The sequence below is a fragment of the Humulus lupulus genome, chromosome 2 (assembly GCF_963169125.1).
Source record: "Humulus lupulus chromosome 2, drHumLupu1.1, whole genome shotgun sequence".
Classification (NCBI taxonomy): Eukaryota; Viridiplantae; Streptophyta; class Magnoliopsida; order Rosales; family Cannabaceae; genus Humulus; species Humulus lupulus.
In genome coordinates this window covers 142,500,076-142,525,334 of record NC_084794.1, presented here as the reverse complement: position 1 = coordinate 142,525,334, position 25,259 = coordinate 142,500,076, and the positions used below count along the sequence as shown (strand labels likewise).

Below are 25,259 nucleotides of genomic sequence, written 5' to 3'. Positions count from 1 at the left end.
CTGTTAGCCACTAGGACGAAATCTAACATAAGTCTCATATTTTAGTAACATGCATAGTTCAGGGAGAATTTTTACACCACGTATCATTCAGGAGGCACAATCATATAGTTATCATAATTCAGGGGGCAACAATGTTATCTATTCATTAAAAAATATATGGTAGAATAAATATTTAATAATTATATATTCAAATATTATAAAATATCATTATTATAATAATATATAATACAAGATTAGATATTTAATAATTATATTAATATTTCAAATGCTATAAAATATTATTATAATAATAATATATAAAATATAATCTTAACTTTTATAAAATTTTGGTAGATTTAATATTTAGTAATTATATTTGTTGACTGCTTTTTTTGCTATCAACCTAATCTAAGAGCTTGACAGAAATTAAAAGAAAATAACACAAATATTTTACGTGGTTCAGGCTATAAAAGAGCCCTAGTCCACGAGTCTTTGGTATTAGTGAGTTCGAAGCTTGTTTGAGCAAGCTTCAATGGAGTCTCAGGTAGCGTATGTTGCTTTGAGTTTAAATTACTTAACTAGCCAAAACTTTGAACCTTTTACAAGAGATACCCCTGCCCTATTTATATGGGCATGGGACATTAATGCCCTTAATGAACATTTAATACACATTCCCCCATTATTTGGAGAGTAAACTGCTAATTAATTACATATGGATGCATTAACAAAGACCATGGGCCCAGGAGGATTGCACGAGACCCATTTGCAGAAAGCTGGCCACCATCTTCATGGGGAACATGTATCTGACCATGTCAGGATATGGTGTATGTTCGCCCATGTTAGACGACGTTGTGGGAAATGCCGATTGTCGAGGTACGAACTCGGCACCACTAATCGAGGCTTGCCAAAAGTTGTCAAATGATCTGGTGAGCCATAGCTGCGGCGACTGACACCTGGCAACACCTCTAGGTCCGATGACAATAATCCTAGCCTTGAGAGATTGGCAAATGAAGATAGTGATGACCATTTGAATGGTCATCGAGGCATGGCCCTACTTGGAGACAATCATACTGTGGATATGGGTCACCGGACGAGGCCTTGCTTTGAGACATTTGCACCTCAAGAACAAACCTCGGGGCGTGGCCTCACTTTGAAGTACCCATTTGTGGATGCTCAAATTCCACCAAGGGAAAATAAGGAGGTCGACCCTCATTAGCCTCATACAGTTTAAGCAACCTGATATTTTCCCCTCAACCCATATCCCATAGGAGGCCTTAATAAGAATGCATTAGGAGATCCGAGGAGTCACGCGAGGCTCCTCAGCATGCCCCACGCGAAGCCTCAACCTCGTCCCTTCGGCGCACCCGCGAGGCCCCTGCCTCGCTTCGTCCACGTGCACCAGGCTGCGCGCGTGAGGCCTCGTCTCCACCTTCAGCGCGCCCGAGCTGCACCCGCGAGGCCCCTGCCTCGCTTCGTACACGTGCACCAGGCTGTGCACGCAAGGCCTCGTCTCCACCTTCGGTGCGCCTGAGCCGCACCCGCGAGGCCCCCTGCCTCGCTTCGTACACGTGCACCAGGCTGCGCGTGCGAGGCCTCGTCTCCACCTTCGGCGCCTCGCACCAGCCGTGCCGCATCACTAGAGCCTCGCGAGGGGGCGCCTCACACTAGCCATGCCCCACCACCAGGGCCTCGCGAGGGAGTGCCTCGCGCCAGCCATGCCGCGCCACCAAGGACCTCGCTTCGCATGCCCAGGTGTTTTACGAGGCCACTTTGCCACGGAAATCCACGACCGTCTCGCACACAAGCAGGCATCTCGTCAAGAGTGGCGTCACAAGCACCCATCATTCGCGCCTCGTGGGTAGCCTTGATGAACTTCGGGTGTCTTATGCCAAGGGCCTAAGGAAACCCCACCATCTAGAAGTGAAAGCCCAAGTATGATCCCGAATGGTCATGATGGTACAATCTCATACGGGGTACAGCTTGTAAGGCCCCGTACGTCTGACCGTGGCACTCATGCTAGTCAGGTGGTGGGAGAACTAGGAGAAAGGACATAGCCTGCATACTCCCAATCAGATGTCAGAGTCGACACCACTACCACCTGCACCACTCCTCTGACATGGGTACGAACAGGTAGTGGAGACATCCTCCTGGTGCCTGCCCCTGTACTGGATGCAAGACCACGACCACTGAAACCACTCTCCTGACAGAGTACTTGTGTACCACTTGGTCTCCTGGACCACCATGTATCCAAGGCCATTAGAGCCTACTATAAAAAGAACCCCACTCCCACATGGCAAGGGGTTGGAAAATTTACTGTAGCAAGGTCCTAGTGAATGAAAATTGATTTCACCATTGTTCTGTTGTAATTGTTCTTAGAGTTGATACTTAGATTCCTAGAGCTTTTCTTTCCATAATCGTAACTCCGTAATTTTTTCTGACTTAACTTAGTTGACGAGTTCTCATCGTCAACACCATTCCTTGGGGATGGGTCACCGGACGTGGCCTCGCCTTTAGACATCCACACTTTGAGGACAGACATTGGGCGTGACCTCACTTTGAAACATCCGCGCCCGGTAAAGTCAAAGTACGAAACCTCATTAGCGCTCGAGGAGCTTAATTACTCCTCTAATGAATGCCACATGTCCTCTGGTGAAAACACAGACAACATTTGCCCCCTAGTCTTCACTTGTCTTCGGACAGTGGAGACTTAGACTAAGAGGAGCAATTTCGAAAGGTCTTTGGGAGGAGACACTTGGGGGCTCTTCATGGCGTCACTCCTGAAAAAGGCAGTGACACGTGTTGACTCCCTATTGCTGGACCCATCAATCTGTGCCATTAATGAGGAGTCCACTCCACTACCCAAAACGTCTAATTCGTAGCCTAGGTGTCCTTTTGCTCCATATCCAAGGCGTCCTTTTCCCATGCTAATGATCGCGATCCACACCTCTTGGATTGTTACTATTGGATCACTCTCGAGTGCCTATGTCGTAGGTAATCAACGGTCGGGGTGGAGCTGCTTCCACCCCAAGCTGTTTGAGTATAAAACCTCGACAACCGCCTCTTAGAAATCATTTTTAGCATTCAAAATTAAAAACCCCAGAACTCTCAAACCCTCTCTTCTTCTTCACCTTCTTGATTCTCGAATTTCCCCCATTTTCTAAGTTCTCAACACTCTGGATGGTTGGCGAGAATCATTGTATTTCTGGTCAAGTGACAAACAGTTTTTCAGATTCAGGACTTGCTTTAGCACGTACAAGCACTTCATCTTGAGTAAGTTTTACTTCTGCCTCCTGTTTGGTTTTTTGTTTACTTTTGAATTCTATTGAGGGCTTTAGTTGTATGCTTAGGTTTTTGAATTACTAGAACTCTAGAGGTCATTTTGACATCTTTTAGATCTTTTACACTACAAGAAATCTGATCTTTACCTACCAATATATATTGGTAGGGAAAGTAATGTTTTGCCTACCAATATTTATTGGTAGATAATATTAATAGGTAAATGCTAGTCCATTATATTATATTTCGGAACATAGCTTTAACTACCAATAATATCAGTAGGTAATGATCTTTACCTACGTATATTATGGAGGGAAATTTTTTAACCATTCCCGCTCAATTTTCCACCCGTTTTTTATTTTCATTATATTATTTTATTATTATAAATGCTTATTTGGAAGCTTATGTGGAGTAAATAATTTAATTTTTCCTACATATTTTGTACCTACCAATATTTATTGGTAGGTAAATGAATGCTTTACCTACCAATATTTTGGGATTAGTAATATTTATAGGTGATGGTGTTGACAATTATTATTGAATTATTTATGCTAGCTACCAATAAATTTGTAGGTAAATAGTTTTGTCTACAAAAAAAATTGGAGGGAATACAATTAAAATTTGGAGCCAAATTATCCCACGCAATTGTATATTCTTTACATTAATTTTTTAATTTTTTCAATTAAATAATAGTGATATGTTTGTCTACATGATCAAAATATATCATATGTGGACTATATATGTCATGTCATTGTCTGACATGGCAATATTATTATAATTTTCTATTGACATTTTTACAATTTATATGATGATGTGTTATTATCATATCAAACAAAAATTAATTTTTTTAAAACAAAAACTTAATACTGAAAACCTAAATCTATTACTTAAAAGTTAAAATTAAAGACAATTTCTACCCTAACAATTAACGTAATATTTTATTCACACCATTATTCGCCTCCACTCTCACCTTCTCTGCATCAATACTTTCCTCATCTTCATCAGCATGTTAATCTCAGCCGGGTTCTGAAACTTAAGATCAATATCCTGTTTGGCTTCATCATTTAAGGTTTAGTTTTATTTTTCTATTTAATAATAAAACTAGATTTATTATTATTCTTTAACCTATTTATAAAATTAATTATATTATTAACTATATTATTCTTGAATAGTCTAAATTATATGAATATATATAGGTGGCAAAATTTTGGAGCCAAATGAAATAACTGGCGGCAATTGAAATAATAGGAGGCAATTGAAATACAGATTTCCTTTTTTTATTCTCTCTAAAGTAACCTATCTCATTCCCTCAACTCTCTTCTCTTAGCCTCACCCTCTCTCTTCTCGTCTTTTTATCTCCCTCATATCTAACCTCTCAGATCTCTCTCCAAGTATTCTCTTGCAGGTGGCTGGCGTAGGAGTCTTGACGGAGATAGCGACGGCAACGGGGACGGGGCTCGACCGAATAATCAACACTCTAGGTTTAGTTTTATTTTTCTATTTTTTTTCCTTTCCACTCACAATAACACGTTGAAATTTATGTATTGCATACTCTTCTCTCTCACATCACTCGCACTCGCACTCCCTCTCTTTCTCATTCTCTCATTCGTTCTTCCTCTCTCAGGTGCGAAGGAGTGGATGCACCAATCTGGGTGCTTAGCAGAGGAGTGACTTCGACGGTGCCGTGGGTGCGTCTGGGATGGAGGTATTTTTTTCTCTTTTTTTCCTTTCTGAAATCTGAGTTTATAATTTAGTGTTTTAAGTTGATTTTTAGGTCATTGGGTATGAACGGATCTATTTTGATTTCAAAATTGTTTATACTTGTTTTTTTGTTTGATTTTTTATAGCGTTTGTCGTGTTTGGTGTGTATGGGATTTTGACTTTTTTGTTTACGAGTAATTTGTATTTGTGAACTCTTTAGCTCTTGCCTCTATCACCATCTCTCTCACACTTATTATCGCTCTCTCTGTCATACTATCTTTGTGTATATCATACACTCTTTCTCATACTTGTGTATATTTATACATATAAAGAAAAAACTGAGTGGCTGCCATATGTTTGATAAAAATCTTCAATGAATTTTGCTATAAAACATTTAGAGGCAAGGTAGAAAGTAACAGAGTTTGGTTTTATAATTTTGACTTGATGACTCTATCTCTATCTTTTTTTTTTGGATGAATCTTTGTTGTCTCGTTTAATATTTTTAAAGATTGATCACACGGTTCTAGCTATTATTTTTGGGTGGTTTTAATTTTGTCAACTGAAAGCCTCTGATTTTTTTTTTCTTTCAAAACCCCTAAAAATTCTGTCCACCGTAACATCTCCTCTTTCAATTAGCAGCCGATCACATTAGGGACCACACCATGCCATTGCAGTCCATCTTCTCTCAATCTTCATCATCTGAGGTGGGCTCCTTCTCTCTCTCCTTTTTTTTTACATCTTTGATTTTTTTTTGAATGATTGATATTGAAGACTCAACTTTGAATCTTTTTTCTCTTGATTTGGATTTAAATGCTTGATGAAGACTTATCTAAAACCTCTGTCCACTTTCTTATCTCATCTTTGAAGTAGCAGCTGACCCCACCACTACACCATGACAGTTCCAATGTGCATCATCTGAGGTGAGCTCTCTTTTACATCAATGAAACTCTTTGGATTGAATGATTGATATTGTAGACTTGTGCTTTGAGAATTTTGCTCCGTTTGAATGCTTGATTTGCAAACTTATGTGTTGGTTTTATGTATTGTGTGTGTGTATATATATATATATATATTATTTTGCTTTTCTTTGGTCAAAATACTTTCATTTTTTCTTTCTCATTTCATTTTCAAGTGTTCTTCTTTTTATATTTATTTTTTTATTGTTAAATCTTCTAATTGTATTATATATCGTTGATATTTTGCTTCTTATATTTCTATCCATGATATTTGCTTTTGCTCTTAATTTGATTTTCATGACTTTTGAGATTTTTGTGATATTATGCCAAGTTATGCATTCTTAGACTTAGTTTGAGACAATATGAAATAATTTGGTTATTGCATTTTTATGACTATTTTATACAATAAAATAAATTAGTTGTTTCAGACAATTAAAGGATCCCTTGCTATAGAATTAGAACAACGATAATCAAATATTAGATTTAATAATTGGTTAACTTTTGTGAGTCACTGTTAAGTAATTGATTATATACTAAACCCTATAATATACTAATACAACATATTAAATAAAATGATGATAATTTCTATGTCTTGTTGTTTCATATATAAAAAAAATCAGTTGGCAATTGTACATTAAATTGATGGTGACTCTTGTAATTATTGTATCAAATTGAGACATGGCGTCTAAAGCATTATGATGCTGAGAAAGGATGGACTGGAATAGAGCTCGAGCCATTATATGTAAGTAATTTAAATTTTTATTTATTATATTTCTTACTAATAATTAATTAAATATATTATTAGGATAAAATGATGGAGTTAAGGGGTCAACATCCTCCAGAAGAACTGTCTGATAAAGAGATTATGGAGCGTGTACTTGGACGTGATTTGGTATACTTGCGAGGGTGGGGGCGGTCTCCTAGTGTCACAACTTCCACTTCACATCGTGAAAATATTGTGGGTAATCAAACAACTTATGAAGAGTTAGTTGAACGACTTAATGATACAACTTCCCGCCTTTGTGGATATTCTTCGTCATAACAATTTGATGGCACCGCCTCCACCACCTCCAACAGACCAATCTTCAGCTGCAAATTTAAGAGAGTCGCCATCTTTTTCAGTTTGGGAGTCACAAGATGATTCTTAGTTTATTTACATTAATTTACTAAGGAATGAACTTTATGAAGTTTTTATTTTTATTTTGGTAGGGGTAACCTTAAAATGATAACTTTATGACTTATTTTAGTATTGAACATTATAAAGAATTTTAGCATTAAACATTTTATTATTGTATGGTTTTTTTCTAGTTTATTTCTAATATAGAACATTTATCAATAATTGTTATTATCTTTTACCTACATATAACCATTAAATTTGAACAAAATATAAATTGTGTAACAGACCAATAAAATAATGCTATGTGGGCTAATAAAATGACACCACGTAGGATGCCACATATGATGCCACATCATCAGACACGTAAAAACTACAAAAACCATGTTAGCATACATGTAGGATGCCATGTCATCAAACACGTCATCTGATGACTCATCAATTGATTTATAACTTAGTGGGGTCCACTGATTCTTTTACCTACTAGTGTTAATAAGTGTAGGTAAAGACTCTTTCCCCACTAACCTTTACCTACCAATCTTTACCAATTCAATATTGGTAGGTAAACCATATTAGGTATACCATATTACCCACCATTAGGCTAGTTTTACATACACTTACAATTGGTAGGTAAATACCCCATTTTCTTGTAGTGTTAGGGCACATTTTGATGTTAAAAATGGTCTAAATGGTCCCCTATGCTTTGTACGCAACATTTGCATTTTTGGACATTCGACCGGAATCTGGAAAATTCCCACATTCTGGCGATGTCCATAGTTTCCGGTGGTGCTCTCCGGCAAGCATCCTTTGGTGCCAAAGACACCCCAGTCCTTTAGAAATTTTCCTTCTCATCTTCTCAAGCAGTAGTCTTATGGATTCTCGTTTTGCGCCTATTTTTCTTTGGGTTATGACGCTAACTACTTAGTTTCTTGTTTCAGATGTCCGAGGAGCTTCTACAATGATAACTCTACAAAATAGAGTTATTTTACCATATTTTTTATGCTAATTGTTGCTTAGTCTTTGAGTTTCTAAGTGATTTCTTAAGTTTTTAAGTAATTTTGTATTTATTAGTCTTATTGTAATTTTCTAGAATTTTATATGTTTTTATAAATATTTTATTATAATATGTTGTAGTTTAATTATTTGAAATTAGTATTTTTTGATTAAAAGTTAAAATGTAATTTTATTGATCTTAATTGCCAAAGTAAATTAAATTTTAATTAATATTTTCATAGGTTTAATATGATTTATTTTATAATTGAAAATATTTTATTATAATTTAATGTTTACTTATTTTTTAGGATGTACTTTGCATTTTTGTTATGCTTGAAAATAAAGAAGAGCAAAGAAGAGAAATGTGTAATTTTGAAAGAAAATAGCAAGAAAAGTGGCATTTTCTAGCCCAAAGCTGCCTAGGCCCGCCAGCCAGCTGCAACTCCTCCTAGGCCTGCCTCTCCATCTCGGTCCAGTCCACTAGGCAGGCCCGCATGCCTCAGCAGCCACCCAGTCGAAACCCAGCCCGTGCCCCAGGCCTAAGCCTAATTCGGCCCACGATGCCTCTAGCCTTCCTCTTCTATGGAGGAGGCCAAAGACAAGTTGTCGGTGGAGCTCACAGTTGTTCGGGAGGAACTTCGCCCGAGCAGCGAGGAATCCTCTGCTTGTGCCGTCGAGATGGCTAGAGTCCACGAGTAGGATGTTAATGCCAATGAAGAAGTTGCGCACATTGTGTCTTGTGGCAAGAACTTTGGGTTCCGAGCAGAGGAGTTTGAGATGGATCTCGATGTGATGGATGATGCACGAGGAGCGTCTCTGTGCCAAGGAGGCCAAGGCAGATCAGGAAAGGGAAGCCATGGCGACCAGTCGTACCCCCGAGGTGGATCCTGTCATTGTAGTGTTGGCGGAAGTTCCTCCGGGCGAGGGCCTGAAGTGATTTTATTTCCCTTTCTCTGTTTAAGTAAGCCTACATGCCTTTGTTTATTGGGGTACAAACAATTAAATGCTCGAGCCCCCAAGCTCAATTGTAAATACCTTTTAACCTCTACAGTTTGCACTAATTTTCTTACCATTATTTCTTTTTTATTGACATGATAACATATAATAATCATGCAATTTGGTCTCATTAGTTTAGCTGGGTTTTCATGCCACTCAAAGTAACGTAACACCACGAGAGTCTGAAAACTCAACCCATCTAAATTTTGTGGGCCTCGAGTCTTAGACTTAGGTCTTGTGCTCGGATCTTAGTAGCCCGATTCTTTACCAACTTCTCTTAGTATTTGGATAGGCTTAGGCACTTAGTGTTGTCCCTTAGGCCCATGGTCCTCGGGATTAACTTTTAGTGCGATATCAAGTGGGATCACTTAACGCTGCCATATGTCCCTAAGTCCAAATAACTCGGGGTTTAGGCCATCCATTATACTTATAGCTTGAAGATCTTACTTCTAATGTTTAGACACTTCGGCTGTTTAGCGTTGTCTTCCAGGCGCACAGTCCTTGGGATTAAATTTAATGCCTTGTCAAATGGAACACTTGACGGTCCTACGCTTCCGAGTCCCAACAACTCAGGCCTTACGAGGTCTTACACTATAGGGTTTAGGTTTCCTATATCAAAATTGATGCTTTGGGCATTTAGTGTTTCTTCCTAGGCTCGTTTTCCTCGAGAGTAACTTTAATGCCACCCGGTATCCTCGAGTGCCAATCACACAGGCCCTCAGAGGTCAAATGTACTGAGATAATTGTACCCCAGGGCGTACTGTCCCTAGGATGTTATTTTAGCTTTCTGCCCTACCCACTGAGTACAGCTACTCGGACCTCCACCACGTGGAAGTTGTGAACTCGTTATCCGTGGGCTCTAAGTCCCCGGAGCATGCAACCAAGTTCAACGTCCTTAGGTCGGGCCTCAAGACATTACATTTCCATTCACATCTCGAGTCAATGCTCGTGTTACTTGGATTTCTCATCGGCGGAGTGATTATTTTGGGGTTATGCCCGAGTACAAATGACTCAGGATTTCATTCATCTCGAGGATTGGGACCTGGTTTTCATTCCTCGAGCGCACACTGTCCTCGGGAGAATACCTTAGGTCTATCCTCGCGTTACTTGGATTTTTTCAACCCTGGGATTTTCCCTAGGTCTTGGCTTAGGGGTCCCATGACACTTAGGTTGCTTCACTCGTCGACTAGCTTAGCTTCCCAGGTCATTGATTTCCAATGCTCAAGTTTTGGCAACTTAAGGCTTTGGGCCCGAGTACAGATGACTTAGGATTTCGTTTGTATCTTGAGATCTAAAAATTTGGTCATGGCTCCTCGGGCTCAATGTCCTTGGGTGGTGACCCAAGTTCGCTCTCGCGCTACTAGGATCTTTAAGTCATGTACTTCCCCAAACTTTGCGTAGTTCCCTAGATTTTTCAATTCCCAGGGTATTGATAGTAGGCTGACTCTGCTTCATGACATGCTTAGTTTCCTAGGTCATCCTCCACGAGACACTATACTCTGCGAGGCTGCCCTAACCCCATTTCCCCCAAGTGATCAGAGACTAGTCTGAGTTCACTTGTCCAAACCAGCGAGCGGGCGCTCTACGGGTAGTAAGAATAGAATAGAAAGGGAAACTAAAGTATAAGCAGATTCTTTTAAATTCTTTACCATGTTTTGTCTACATGGTTTCCCTTACATGTTCCCAAAGGCTATAAAATGATTAGAGAATTTGATAAAAAAAATACAATGCTCACATTACTGGTAATACCTGCGGAGATGTTCAGCATTCCAAGTGTGGGGTACTAACTCCCCACCCAGCTGGGCAAACTTGTAAGTCCCAGAATGTACAATGCTCTTGACTTGGTACGAACCTTCCCAGTTAGGGCCCAACACCACAACATTAGGGTATCGGGTGGCTAAGAACACTCTTCACAACACCAAAATTTTGACCCAAAACTTCCTATCCTTCACTTTGGAGTTAAAATATCTGGATACTCTCTACTGGTAGGAACTACCCGAATCTAAGAAGCTTTGCGGAGCTCCTCCACCAGGTCCAGAGACTCCTAAAGTAAAGTGTGATTCATGGTCAGATCGTACGTATCTCTTTAGTGCGCGGAGATTGTTGTCTCAACTTGTAACAACCCAAATTTGCTAATAAGGCTTAAGGGCCTTGATTAGTGTGCTTGGAGGGCATAATGGGAATTATGTGTGAAGTTAATGAGTAAGATGCATGATTATGATTCAAATCATGTTATATGACTACTTGAATATCTGAGATGCATGACTATGTGTATTAGTATGCATGTAGGCCCTGATTAGGTTAGAAGGGCATAACTGTAATTCTGGCTATTATGGGCATAACTGTATTGATATATGTGATAATTTTCGAGACCACATTATTAAGTGGATATATCTGTGATCTGTGACTCGAGATGATCCTAGTGAGCAAAGTAGCGAAAAAGTCAAGGCGGGGATTTATACCCGGCTCGGGTTGAGCCTAGGGGTATAAATGGGAATTTAGTGAGTATACTGGAGTCTATTTTGACATTGAGGAATATTATTGGTGATTAATTAGGTATCGGGAATTAAGCGGGAAATATTAGAGACACTTGAGGAGTTAGCGGGAATTGGGTAAAATGACTAAAATGCCCTAAGAGGATTAAAGGGTTTAGACTTAATAGGGAGGGCATAATAGTCATTTGGCTTACAGGAGTTAAGTGTTACTAAGGCTTTATGCTAGTGGAAATTGTAGAGAAATATAGAAGTTTGAGGAAAGGGAGAAAAGAAGGAAAAGGAAGAAAAAGGAAAGAGAGAAAACAGAGCTGGTTTTCTCTAGGGTCGGTTTGTGTCTTCTTCATCAATTTCTTGAGAAACTTTGGAGCAAAGCTCAGGGAGGAGAGCTGAGTTAGGCTGAGCATCAAGGATCCTAGGCTAGGTTTGGAGAATTGGCAGAGGTTTAGTAGGAACACCCTAACACTTGAGGTAAGGTTCTAAAGTTTCTTCAGTCCTGGTTTTGGTTCTTAGCTATGATATCTAAGCTGTGTTGATGGGGAATTTTAGGAAAGTTGGAGCCAAGGGTTGAGGAAGAGCAAGCCAAGAAGGTCTAGAGGCAACTTGAGGTCGAAATTCCACCAAAGGTATAAATTCTAAGCTTCTAACTTTGGTACTTAACTGGTTTCTGCTGAGTTTCAATGTCTAGAAGTGGCTATGGTGAATTTTGAGATTAGGGATGCATGTGCTTGAGTTCTAGGTATTTGGGGTGCTTGGGATGAGTGGAGTATGTTCATAGGGTTGTTTTTGAGTTTGGTAAAGGTTTGGAGTTGTTTTGGTTGAGTTTGGCCAGAGGAAATCGCGGGAAGGGAAAACTGTTGTTTGTCTGTCTGTGACTAGCGCTACAATGCTAGCCTTTGGGCGCTGTAGCACTAGGCCATGCATGCTGAGGGGATTTTGCTTCTGTTTGTAGTGCTGTAGCGCCCTCCCATGAGCGCTGTAGCACTACCCTGTCTTCTGAAGGGGATTTTTGGGTTGTTTACAAGGGTTTGGGGTTTGATTCCACCACCTTGTTTGGTGGAACTAGGACTTCCCGGGGGCTCGGGATTGGCCCCGAGGCTAGGTTTTGGACTTGAGGATTGATGATGACTTTGGCCTATGGTTGTGTTTAGGTGAGCACCAGGGCTCAAGGGGGATCGTGCTCAAGGAGTCGAGGGATCAAAGCTAGTGAATTGAAAGGTAAGAAAACTGCACCCGGTTATATGTTTGTGATGGGACTAAGTGCTCCCGATATTTATATCGTGTCAATGATGGTATTATGCCATGGGACATGTGTTAGCGGCCTAAGGGTGTCGTGCGCAATATTTGCGCATAGGGCGCGGCTTGGCCACTGGTAGCCGAGGACAGCTTAATATTCACTGAGCTCGGTTTAAGCAGGCCGAAGTCAGTGGGATAACAGAGGGAGCAGCCTGAGGGCCCTAGCCCTAGTTATCACTTGTGAACTGATATATGATATGAGATGACATGTTTGGTATGATGAGTACTTGATTATACTAAATGAATATATGGTTGAGAATTTGTGATGCGATATGAGATATTGACTTGTCTATTGATTGCTTATGCTCTGTTGTTGTATTTTCTTACTGGGCCTTGGCTCACGGGTGCTTCATGGTGCAGGTAAAGGCAAAGGCAAGCTGGACCAATCCTGAGGTGGAGAGCTGCGGGGTTGAATGTACATAGACAGCTGTTCGATCGCCATGGTCGAGGAGTGGATCAGGACAGGGATTGCCTAACTGTCAGTTTTGCCTTATATGGCTTGTTTTTGTATCTAAACCTTATGAATTTTGTAAATAGTCTTTAAACTTATTATTTTTGGGATCCCATGCAAACAGATAACGTTTCTTAATGAAAAATGTGACTTTTGAGACTGAAACATTTTAACCCTAGTTCCTTTATAGTTTCAATAGCACGTTTTTAATTAAATGACTTGATTTGCAAGTCCAGCACTTTATAAACACACAGTGTAACGGTCTTGGCTATCCAGGGCGTTACAACTTGGTATCAGAGCGTCCTAGGTTTAAGGGTCCTGAAGACTGGCTGGATATGTCCATTCGCCGCGAGAGACAAGCTCAACTCAGGGTTTGGTAATTGTGTATATATGATTATGTGTTTAAATGATTTGAGTGAGATATGATTGTTAATATCTGTTTGATGAATAGGGAGCATGAGATACTGATAGGGCCTGGCCCTTGACTATTGCATGATGCTATTGAGGCGTGCTTATTAGCACTGTCGTGCATGTGAATGAATATCTGGATAAATTGCTATATTTTGATTGCTTGTGAATGATTGGAGTTCCAGTGACGGATCATGAAAGGATTATTACCCTGTCATCATAGCCTAATTGCTGAGTCATTGATTGCAAATTGACTTGATTAGTTATGCGTTCAAGAAAATCCACGCGATTAGCCGGCAGATCTGGGGCTAGAGATGATGACCAGGGCCAGACTCTTCCGCCAGTCCCTGAGAACTGGCAGCAGTTAATGGCAGACATGCAAGCTCGGCTTCAGAGCCAAGATGAACAGGTTCGAATTCTGCAGCAGGCTCCATCAGGGAGTGTTGCCCCTATTGTGCCACCTGCAGTGGTACCGGTAGCGCAGCCAGTTGCTGTTGGGAACTAGTGGGAACCGTTGTATGAGCAGTTCAGGAAACAACAGCCCCCGATCTTTGAGGGAGGACCAGATCCATTGAAGGCTGAGCAGTGGATGACCATGATCACTACCATAATTGATTTTATGAGAGTGGAAGGACATGATAGAGTGGCCTGTGCCACTTATATGCTGAGGGAGGATGCCCGAATCTGGTGGGAGGTGGCATCGCAGACCAGAGATGTTTCCGCATTGACTTGGGAAGGGTTTAAGGACTTGTTTAGTCAGAAATATTATAATGTGGCCATCAGGGCAGCGAAGATAAATGAGTTTGTGGGGCTGGTTCAGGGCAGTATGACAGTTACAGAATATGCCTTGAAGTTTGATAGACTTGCGAAGTTCGCACCAGATCTTATGCCTACTGAAGCAGCAAGGCAAGACAGGTTTATTAGAGGGCTGAATGCTATGATAGCCCGAGATGTGAGAATTACCACGGTTCCTGGAGGAACAACTTATGCCCAGGCTGTGGAGAAAGCTCTTACCGCTGAGGAAGCGGAGAATAAGATATGGAGATAGAGTGCTGTGAGAAGGGAGGGCCGCAGGGCGGTGCCTCCATATTCTGGTTCTGGTAGGGGCACAAGCCCCAGTGATTTGAAGAGGAAGACTCCTGATGCTTCGATCGCTCCTGGTCCTGATAGGAGTGGTCGGGGTACTCAGGGTGGCCGCCAGGGAGGCGGTGATACATGGAGGACTTATCCAGAGTGCACGAGGTGCAAGAGATGCCATTCGGGTGAGTGTCGGGCTAAGGCCTGCTATGTGTGTGGGGTGGTGGGACACCTCAAGAAGGATTGCCCGACAGTGAAGAAGGGAGAGACAGGGAAGGTGGACAGCTTGACTCCAGCTCAAGTGTTCACCCTGACGCAGGCGGAGGCCGAGGCTAGTCCCTCGGTGGTGACAGGTCAGCTTTCTAGTGCTGGCATCCCTTTTACTGTGTTGATTGATTCTGGTGCTACGCATTCATTTGTATCTGATAAGGTGATTGATAGAATGTGTAGACCTAGTGAGTATAGTACTTCAAGGTTTGGGACTATTTTGCCTACAGGAGAACTGGTAGTATCTAGGAGGTGGATTAGAGCACTGCCAGTGATAGTTGATGGTAGGGAGTTTTCAATAGACTTGATTGAGTTGAGTATGGAGGATTTTGATATGATTCTAGGTATGGATTGGCTGGTTAGATATGGAGCTACCATTGACTGCAGGAAGAAGATGGTGACCTTTGAGCCAGAGGGCGAGGATCCCTTTGTCTTTGTGGGAGTGGTGCAAGGACCTCGCGTACCCAGGATATCTGTGCTGAGAGCCAGAGACTTGTTACAGGGTGGTTGTATAGGCTTTCTGGCTAGTGTAGTGGATACCACCAGAGTTTCACCAGTAGGACCGAAAGAGACCAGATTGGTTTGCGAGTTCTTGGATGTGTTTCCTGAGGATTTTCCTGGGTTGCTGCCGCGTAGAGAGATTCAGTTTGTTATTGAGTTGGCACCAGGGACAGAGCCAGTGTCGAGGGCACCATATAGGATGGCACCGAAGAAACTAAAAGAATTAAAGATACAGCTGCAGGAGCTTCTAGATTTGGGGTTCATCAGGCCTAGTTACTCACCATGGGGTGCCCCATTTTTGTTTGTGAAGAAGAAGGACGGGACTTTGAGAATGTGCATCGACTACCGAGAATTGAACAAGTTGATTATCAAGAATAAGTATCCCCTACCAAGGATTGATGACTTGTTCGATCAGCTGCAGGGTAAGACGATGTTCTCAAAGATTGATCTTCGATTTGGTTATCACCAGCTGAGGATCAAGGATGAGGACATCCCTAAGACGACCTTCCGAACGCGGTATGGGCACTATGAATTCTTGGTCATGTATTTTGGTTTGACCAATGCCCCAGCAACCTTTATGGACCTAATGAACAGGGTGTTCAAGGATTTCCTAGATCAGTTTGTTATAGTCTTCATCGATGACATCTTGGTGTATTCCAGCTCAGAGGCAGAGCACGAGTTTCATCTCCGGTAGGTTCTTCAGAGGTTGAGGGAACATCAGTTGTACGCCAAGTTTAAGAAGTGTGAATTTTGGTTACCTGAAGTGACATTCCTTGGACATATCGTAGGTACAGATGGGATTAAGGTGGATCCATCTAAGATAGAGGCGGTTAGGGATTGGCCGAGGCCAAGAAATGCCTCGGAGGTGCAGAGTTTTCTTGGGTTAGCAGGTTACTACAGACGGTTTGAAGAGGGCTTCTCGAAGATAGCAACACCAATGACAGAATTGACACGAAAGAATCTGGAGTTTATCTGGTCAGACAAGTGTGAAGACAGTTTCCAAGAGTTGAAGCGACGACTTATTACAGCGCCAGTGTTGAGTCTTCCTTCGAGGGAAGGGAAGTTTGTTATTTACTACGATTCATCGAGGTTGGGCTTAGGCTGTGTGTTGATGCATAATGAGAAGGTTATAGCTTATGCATCACAACAGCTGAAGGAGTATGAGTAGCGGTATCCTACTCATGATTTGGAGCTGGCAGCAGTGGTTTTTGCACTGAAGATTTGGCGGCATTATTTGTATGGGGAGAAGTGTGAGGTATACACTGGCCATAAAAGCCTGAAGTATTTCTTTACACAGAAGGACCTGAACATGAGACAGAGTCGTTGGCTAGAGTTGGTAGAGGATTATGACTGTGATATTCTTTACCATCCGGGGAAAGCCAATGTGGTGGCGGATGCATTGAGCCGCAGAGGTCCAGGTCAGTTGTATAGTTCTGTTCAGATCTCAAGGGAGTTAGCTGATGAGATGGTTAGAGCAGGGATAGAGTTGGTGGTAGGCCAATTGGCTAATATTACTCTGCGGTCGACCCTACTAGAGCGAATCAGAGAAGGGCAGTTGGCAGACGCTCAGTTACAGAGGGTTAGAGAGGATTTCTTAGCGGGAGTAGCTAAGGACTATTCTATTTTTGAGGTTGGTTTACTTCGGTATCAGGGACGGATTTGTGTTCCAGCTGATGAGGGGATCAGACGAGAGATACTAGAAGAGTCTCATATGACACCGTACTCACTTCATCCGGGTACCACGAAGATGTATCAGGATCTAAGGACTATATATTGGTGGCCCGGGATGAAGAAGGATGTGGTGGAGTACGTTGCCAGATGCTTAACCTGTCAGTAGGTGAAAGCTGAGCATCAGCGACCAGCAGGATTGCTTCAGCCTTTGGGTATTCCTGAATGGAAATGGGGGGACATTACTATGGATTTTGTGGGAGGTTTACCCAAGACAGTAGGACTTCATGACTCGGTGTGGGTGATAGTGGATAGATACACCAAGTTAGCCCATTTCCTTCCAGTGAGGTCGACATATACTGTGGATCAGTACGCTGAGTTGTATGTGAGGGAGATCGTATGTCTCCATGGGGTTCCTATGTCTATAGTGTCAGACCGGGATCCTATTTTCACTTCCAAGTTTTGGGGTGGTTTACAGAAGGCTTTGGGGACTCAGTTGAAGTTCAGTACAACCTTTCATCCTCAGACTAATGGACAGTCTGAGAGGACGATCCAGGTATTGGAGGATATGCTCAGAGCATGTGTGATTGGTTTTGAGGGTTCATGGAGTAAGTATCTTCCATTGATTGAGTTTTCGTACAACAATAGTTATCAATGAACGATTGGAGTGGTTCCCTATGAGATGTTGTATGGGAGGAAGTGTAGGTCACCCATTCATTGGGACGAGATGGGTGAGAGGAGATATTTGGGGCCAGATATGGTTCAGAGGACAAGTGAAGCTATAGAGAAGATCCGGGCTAGGATGCTCGCATCTCAGAGTAGACAGAAAAGCTACGCTGATCCTAAGCGTAGGGACGTGGAGTTCCAGGTTGGGGACCACGTCTTTCTCCGAGTTTCACCATTGCGAGGGGTGAGGAGGTTTGGAAAGAAGGGCAAGTTAAGCCCTAGATTCATTGGACCATTCGAGATCCTGGAAAGGGTTGGTCAGGTGGCTTACAGGTTAGCTTTGCCACCATCGTTGTCTGGAGTTCATGACGTATTCCATGTCTCCATGCTTCGAAAGTATGTCTCAGATGTGACTCATGTGTTGAGGTATGAAGATTTGGAGTTATAGGCAGATTTGGCTTATGAAGAGCAACCAGTTCAGATCTTGGATCGAAAAGATAAAGTGTTGCGGAATAAGACGATTCCTCTCGTTAAAGTGCTGTGGAGAAATAGTAAGGTAGAGGAGGCGACCTGGGAGCTTGAGACAGCGATGCGGGATCAGTATCCCGAGTTGTTTAGGTAAATTTCGAGGACGAAATTCTCATTAGGAGGGGATAGTTGTAACGACCAAAATTTGCTAATAAGGCTTAAGGGCCTTGATTAGTGTGCCTGGAGGGCATAATGGGAATATGTGTGAAGTTAATGAGTAAGATGCATGATTATGATTTAAAGCATCTTATATGACTACTTGAATATTTGAGATGCATGACTATGTGTATTAGTATGCATGTAGGCCCTGATTAGGTTAGAAGGGCATAACTGTAATTCTGGCTATTATGGGCATAACTGTATTGATATATGTGATAATTGTCGAGACCACATTATTATGTGGACATATCTGTAGCGAAAAGTCAAGGCGGGGATTTATACCCGGCTTGGGGTGAGCCTAGGGGTATAAATGGGAATTTAGTGAGTATACTGGAGTCTATTTTGACATTGAGGAATATCATTGGTGATTAATTAGGTATCGGGAATTAAGCGGGAAATATTAGAGACACTTGAGGAGTTAGCGGGAATTGGGTAAAATGACTAAAATGCCCTAAGAGGATTAAAGGGTTTAGACTTAATAGGGAGGGCATAATAGTCATTTGTCTTACAGGAGTTAAGTGTTACTAAGGCTTTATGCTAGTGGAAATTGTAGAGAAATATAGAAGTTTGAGGAAAGGGAGAAAAGAAGGAAAAGGAAGAAAAAGGAAAGAGAGAAAACAGAGCTGGTTTTCTCTAGGGCCGGTTTGTGTCTTCTTCATCAATTTCTTGAGAAACTTTGGAGAAAGCTCAGGGAGGAGAGCTGAGTTAGGCTGAGCATCAAGGATCCTAGGCTAGGTTTGGAGAATTGGCAGAGGTTTAGCAGGAACACCCTAACACTTGAGATAAGGTTCTAAAGTTTCTTCAGTCCTGGTTTTGGTTCTTAGCTATGATATCTAAGCTGTGTTGATGGGGAATTTTAGGAAAGTTGGAGCCAAGGGTTGAGGAAGAGCAAGCCAAGAAGGTCTAGAGGCAACTTGAGGTCGAAATTCCACCAAAGGTATAAATTCTAAGCTTCTAACTTTGGTACTTAACTGGTTTCTGCTGAGTTTCAATGTCTAGAAGTGGCTATGGTGAATTTTGAGATTAGGGATGCATGTGCTTGAGTTCTAGGTATTTGGGGTGCTTGGGATGAGTGGAGTATGTTCATAGGGTTGTTTTTGAGTTTGGTAAAGGTTTGGAGTTGTTTTGGTTGAGTTTGGCCAGAGGAAATCGCGGGAAGGGAAAACTGGTGTTTGTCTGTCTGTGACTAGCGCTACAACACTAGCCTTTGGGCGCTGTAGCACTAGGCCATGCATGCTGAGGGGATTTTTCTTCTGTTTGTAGTGCTGTAGCGCCCTCCCATGAGCGCTGTAGCGCTACCCTGTCTTCTGAAGGGGATTTGTGGGTTGTTTGCAAGGGTTTTTGACCAAGGGTTTGGGGTTTGATTCCACCACCTTGTTTGGTGGAACTAGGACTTCCTAGGGGCTCGGGATTGGCCCCGAGGCTAGGTTTTGGACTTGAGTATTGATGATGACTTTGGCCTATGGTTGTGTTTAGGTGAGCGCTAGGGCTCGAGGGGGATCGTGCTCAAGGAGTCGAGGGATCAAAGCTAGTGAATTGAAAGGTAAGAAAACTGCACCCGGTTATATGTTTGTGATGGGACTAAGTGCTCCCGATATTTATATCGTGTCAATGATGGTATTATGCCATGGGACATGTGTTAGCGGCCTAAGGGTGTCGTACACAATATTTGCGCATAGGGCGCGGCTTGGCCACTGGTAGCCGAGGACAGCTTAATATTCACTGAGCTCGGTTTAAGCGGGCCGGAGTCAGTGGGATAACAGAGGGAGCAGCCTGAGGGCGCTAGCCCTAGTTATCACTTGTGAACTGATATATGATATGAGATGACATGTTTGGTATGATGAGTACTTGATTATACTGAATGAATATATGGTTGAGAATTTGTGATGCGATATGAGATATTGACTTGTCTGTTGATTGCTTATGCTTTGTTGTTGTGTTTTCTTGCTGGGCCTTGGCTCACGGGTGCTTCGTGGTGTAGGTAAAGGCAAAGGCAAGCTGGACCAATCCTGAGGTGGAGAGCTGCGGGGTTGAATGTACATAGACAGCTGTTCGATCGCCATGGTCGAGGAGTGGATCAGGACAGGGATTGCCTAACTATCAGTTTTGCCTTATATGGCTTGTTTTTGTATCTAAACCTTATGACTTTTGTAAACAATCTTTAAACTTATTATTTTTGGGATCCCATGCAAACAGATAACGTTTCTTAATGAAAAATGTGACTTTTGACACCGAAACATTTTAACCCTAGTTCCTTTATAGTTTCAATAGCATGTTTTTAATTAAATGACTTGATTTGCAAGTCCAGCACTTTATAAACACACAGGGTAACGGTCTTGGCTATCCAGGGTGTTACACAACTGGGAGCATGGCTTCATACTCGTAGGCCATGGAGAATGGAGAGTGACCGGTGGAGGTCCTGGCAGTGGTGCGATAACTCCACAATGCCTTAGGCAGCTCCTCGAGCCAAGCTCCTTTTGGCTGCTCCAGTCTTTTCTTCAAGGTGGCTTTGATCATCTTGTTGACTACTTCCACCTGCCCATTTTCCTGCGGGTGACCTACGGAGGAAAAGCTCTTCACCACCCCATGCCTTCGATAGAAATCCGTGAACAACTATTTGTCAAAATGTAGGCCATTGTCGGAGACTATCTTCCTCAGGAGCCGTAATTTCCGAAAGGCCACAATTAGAAAAAAATTTAACTTCTCCATAAAGGGGTATCTAGAGTCCACCCCAAGGAGTCTCTTACTTGTATAGTACATGGGGTGTTGGACCTAGCCTTCCTCACACACCAGGGAGACACTGGTGGCACTATCCGACCCGACCATATAGAGGAGGATGGGTTCTCCATCTACGGGCTTCGAGAGGATTAGTGGGTTGCCCATGTGCTCCTTTAATTGTTGGAACGCCTGTTCGCACTACTCTGTCCATTCGAATCTCTGACCCCATCAGAGTATGTTGAAGAATGGTATGCACTTGTCAGTTGCCTTGGAGACAAAGGGACTTAGGGCTGTTATCCTCCCAGTGAGACTCTGCACATCTTTATGCTTGCGGGGGGATGGCATATTGATCAAAGCCTTGATCTTCTCAGGGTTTGCCTCTATTCCTCAGGCACTGACAATGAAACCAAGAACTTCTCGGAGGCGACTCCAAAGGTGCACTTTTGGGGATTCAACTTTATTCCGAACATGCGAAGTAAAGAGGACACTTCCGACAGGTCTTTCACGTGATCGAGGTTTGTTCTGGATTTAATCAGCATGTCATCCACTTAAACTTCTATGTTCCGACCAAATTGGTTTTTGAATATACGACTTACCAACCTCTGATAGGTGGCACCAACATTCTTGAGCCCGAAGGGCATCACTTTGTAACAGTACACTCCCTTGTAAGTTCGGAAGCTGGTGTGCTCTTGGTCTACGACGTGAATGGAAATCTGGTTATACCTCGAGTACGCATCCATAAAGGGCAAGAGTTCGTATCCGGAGATGGCGTCTCCCATCTGATCTATCTTCAGTAAAGGAAAGCAATCCTTTGGGAAGACCTTGTTGAGGTTGGATAAATATATACAGGTCTTCCAAGTGCCATTTGGCTTGGGCACTAGGACCAGATTAGATACCCATTTCTGATACTGAGCCTCTCAACGAACCCATTCGCATGAAGCTTGTCCACCTCGGCTTTCAAAGCCAGTGCTCGGGTTGGGTCGATAGTCCTACACTTTTACTGGATTAGAGCAATGTTGGGATCGATGTTCAAGGTCTGACATATAATATTTGGGTCAATGCTTGTCATGTTAGAGTGAGACTAAGCAAAAACATCTAGATTGTCTCGGAGAAAGTTCACCAGCGCTTCTCGGACCTTTGCATTGAGGTTCTTCCCGACCTTGGTTTTTCTATTGGGGAGGGATGCCTCCAGAATTACCTCCTCGACCTTCTCCATGGGCTCGACAACCCTTTCTTCTTGAACCCGAAGGTGCAGATCATTAGACTCCTTAGCTTGAATAACCTATACCTCCATCTCCTTGGGAGGTTGTCGCCCCAAGGGATACGTTGTAGCATCACAGCCTCAATCATCTGTGATGGTAGCTGAGCTAACATTAGCACTTCATCATCGTGATTAAAGGTTCACACATATCTATTTTGCGAAGCCCCGGAGGTGCCCCCCAAGTGAGGTCCTCCGGAGATGGTTCCCACTCCCCTAGTCATTGGTGGAGGCCCATGGACTATTTGCTGTAGTGTGGCTACGAGTACCGTTCCCGGAGCCTAGGGAGTTGCCTGCTGCGAGGGTGCTCCCGCGACCGGGGCCTGAACTGGTCGTAATCTGCCTCGAGCATACTGATGCAGATGCCCTAACTTGATGAGGTTCTCAATCTCATCCTTGAGTTGTCAACACTCGTTGGCGTGGTGCCCCACGTCATTATGGAACCGAAAAAATTTGTTGGGATCTCTCCTCTCCTTTTCACTCTGGATGAGTTGTGGCTTTCGGTAGTGCACGTGTTGCTCCTTGTCCAAGAAGATGTTCTCCCAAGTCTCCACCAAGTCCGTGTACTCAGAGTATTGTGAGACATATTTATTCTCGGGGGATGCTCCTTGTCTTGCTGATGTTGCCCCACTTCCCTTGGGCCTTTTGCTTTTCCCCTTGCCCCCACGCTTACTCTCGTTAAGGGTCCTACTTGGTGCAACCGACTGGGCTGGAGCCCCAGTTCCAACACTGAATACAGGCTAAAAAACATTGTATCCAGTGGGCGTGGCTCCATATCTCATCAAAGCGGCACTGAAGCCAGTAGGAGACATGGTACTAAAGCCAACTGACTGGACAACTGGGCTGAACTGCGGGGTACCCACCACACTCTATTGGACGAGAGTGTAAGGGGGGTACAGGGTCCCTAGAGCCACCAGGCTCAGAGCCAACTAAGCAGGGAAAGCGTTGGGTTCGCCAAATGCCCCAATCTAGGAATCTACCCAGTTTATGTACTCTTGTGCTCAACGAATGAAGTCGTCGAGCCTTCCACATCCTTTCCGCTGAAGGTCATCCCACAAAGGAGACCCTGCCCGGATGCCCGCCTGCAAGGCCATCAATTACTAGCCGTCCTCGACCTTCTTGGTCCTAGCGGCTTCCTCCTTGAACTGCTTGATGTAGGCCTTGAGGGTCTCAAGGGGTCCTTGCTTTATGTTGGCCAAGGCATTGACCTCAAAGCTCACCTTTCTAGTCGCTATGAATTGTTTTCGGAATGAAGAGTGGAGCTAGTGCCACGAGTGACTGGACCTTGGTTTGTGTTTCTTGAACCATTCATTAGCCAGACTTGTCAAGGTCAACGAGAACACATGGCACTTCGCATCCTCAGAGACACGATGTATCGACATCAATCAGTGGGATTTGCACTGCCATCATAAGATGTTATGGCAGGAGTCTTTAAGCCCTGTGGCAATGAGACTTCCACTTGTGGGGAGCACATGGCTCCCCATCCTCATCCTCCGAGTTGCAGTCTTGGCCTTGTCTTCGTGCCATCCTGAGCACAATCTTTTTCAAGCTCTCCAATTCTGCGCGAAGAGGGTCACGGTCTTGATTGACACTCTGTTTTGGTTGTTCTCTCTTCCGAGCATCGAGATTGTCTCGGAGGTCTGGCTGACCTTTCCGGGGTTGTTCTCGGAGGCTGCTATACCCCTACGAGCATTTAAGCCATCTCACATGTCTGGTTGGCCTTGGTGGCAACCATTGTCCTTGGGATACCCTACTTCGGTCTCCCTATTGGACTCGATGTTTTCATTGCTAACCGAGATGCTGAAGCCTTTCTCTCGCTGAATGGAAACGTTCCTCCACCTGGCCCTTGGGCCACGGGTTTTGCAAGACTGGCGAGGTGCTGAGGGGAAACCTCCTCCAGGCCTGGCGTGGACTGTCTTGACGCATCAAGGCGGAACGCCTGTGACACCTCGAGCATTGGCGGCCTGGCGATGTCCTCGAGCACCCTCCCCTTTTCTCTTGCTTGCTGGCCTCGGGGCCTTGTTGTGTTCGGGGGCTTGACGAACCTTCTTTTGCCTTGGAGCAGGGTTGTCATCGACTCTGCCCTTGCCCCGCTCTTGCAGCGTGGATGTGTACAAATAGTATGACGGTAACTACACAAGAAATTAGAATAAAATTTATCTTCTAGCAAGAATAAACAAGCTTATTCTCTAATTGTTGAAGTGTGATTTGAATAATATCTCGAGTGTGTTTATATCTTAAATAAAGTTGTTTGTGATCTAAAAGATTATCATATTATTATTATTTAAAAAAAATCATAGACAATGTTTTAGTTTAGTTTTTTTAATATATTTATCCTATTCTTTTATATAAAATATTATTTATTTATTAATTTACATGACAATTATAAAAATAATTAATAATTTTTTTACGTAAAACTAAACAAATATATTACTTGCTTGCATCGAGTATATTAAATAAGTTTGTGATGTGAAACATGTATTTATTTTGAAAATGTTGTACTACTTATGTGTAAAATCTTCCATAAAATAAGGTCACATGACTTTGTCTAAATGTACCCATTTCTTCTATGGGCCTGTCTGACTTGACTGGGTACGTTGCTTGCTTGCATTCTGAAACCAAGACAAGACCACGGTCCCATCTGCTAAATTTGACATTTGATAAAATAAAAAATACAGGCAAAATGAGAGAAAGGTCTTTGTTTTCGTTGTGATAAAAAAAATTCAGGTCGAGACACTGCTGTAAGAAAATAGAA

At 42.8% G+C, this 25,259-nt stretch overlaps 1 protein-coding gene across 5 annotated transcripts; it reads left to right on the top strand.

Moving 5' to 3' along the window:
• Positions 1–4,466: 4,466 nt before the first annotated feature.
• On the top strand, positions 4,467–7,198 carry LOC133818588 (uncharacterized). 5 transcript variants are annotated; one of them, XR_009885961.1, is made up of 4 exons: positions 4,467–4,960; positions 5,596–5,660; positions 5,830–6,654; positions 6,718–7,198. XR_009885961.1 is itself a non-coding variant. In XM_062251552.1 (3 exons), the coding sequence occupies exons 1-3, from the start codon at positions 4,955–4,957 to the stop codon at positions 6,952–6,954; spliced, it is 309 nt and encodes a 102-aa protein (XP_062107536.1). In that variant the 5' UTR covers positions 4,515–4,954; the 3' UTR covers positions 6,955–7,198. The 5 variants fall into 5 exon arrangements, 1 of the variants encoding a protein (XP_062107536.1); XR_009885962.1 differs by having other exon boundaries at positions 5,827–6,654; XR_009885960.1 differs by having other exon boundaries at positions 5,824–6,654.
• The last annotated feature ends 18,061 nt before the right edge of the window (positions 7,199–25,259 follow it).

Excerpts from the sequence above, each read along its gene's own strand:
- LOC133818588 (XM_062251552.1), top strand. Across the intron at positions 6,655-6,717 it reads TAGAGCTCGAGCCATTATAT|GATAAAATGATGGAGTTAAG; the intron begins GTAAGTAATTTA and ends ATATATTATTAG.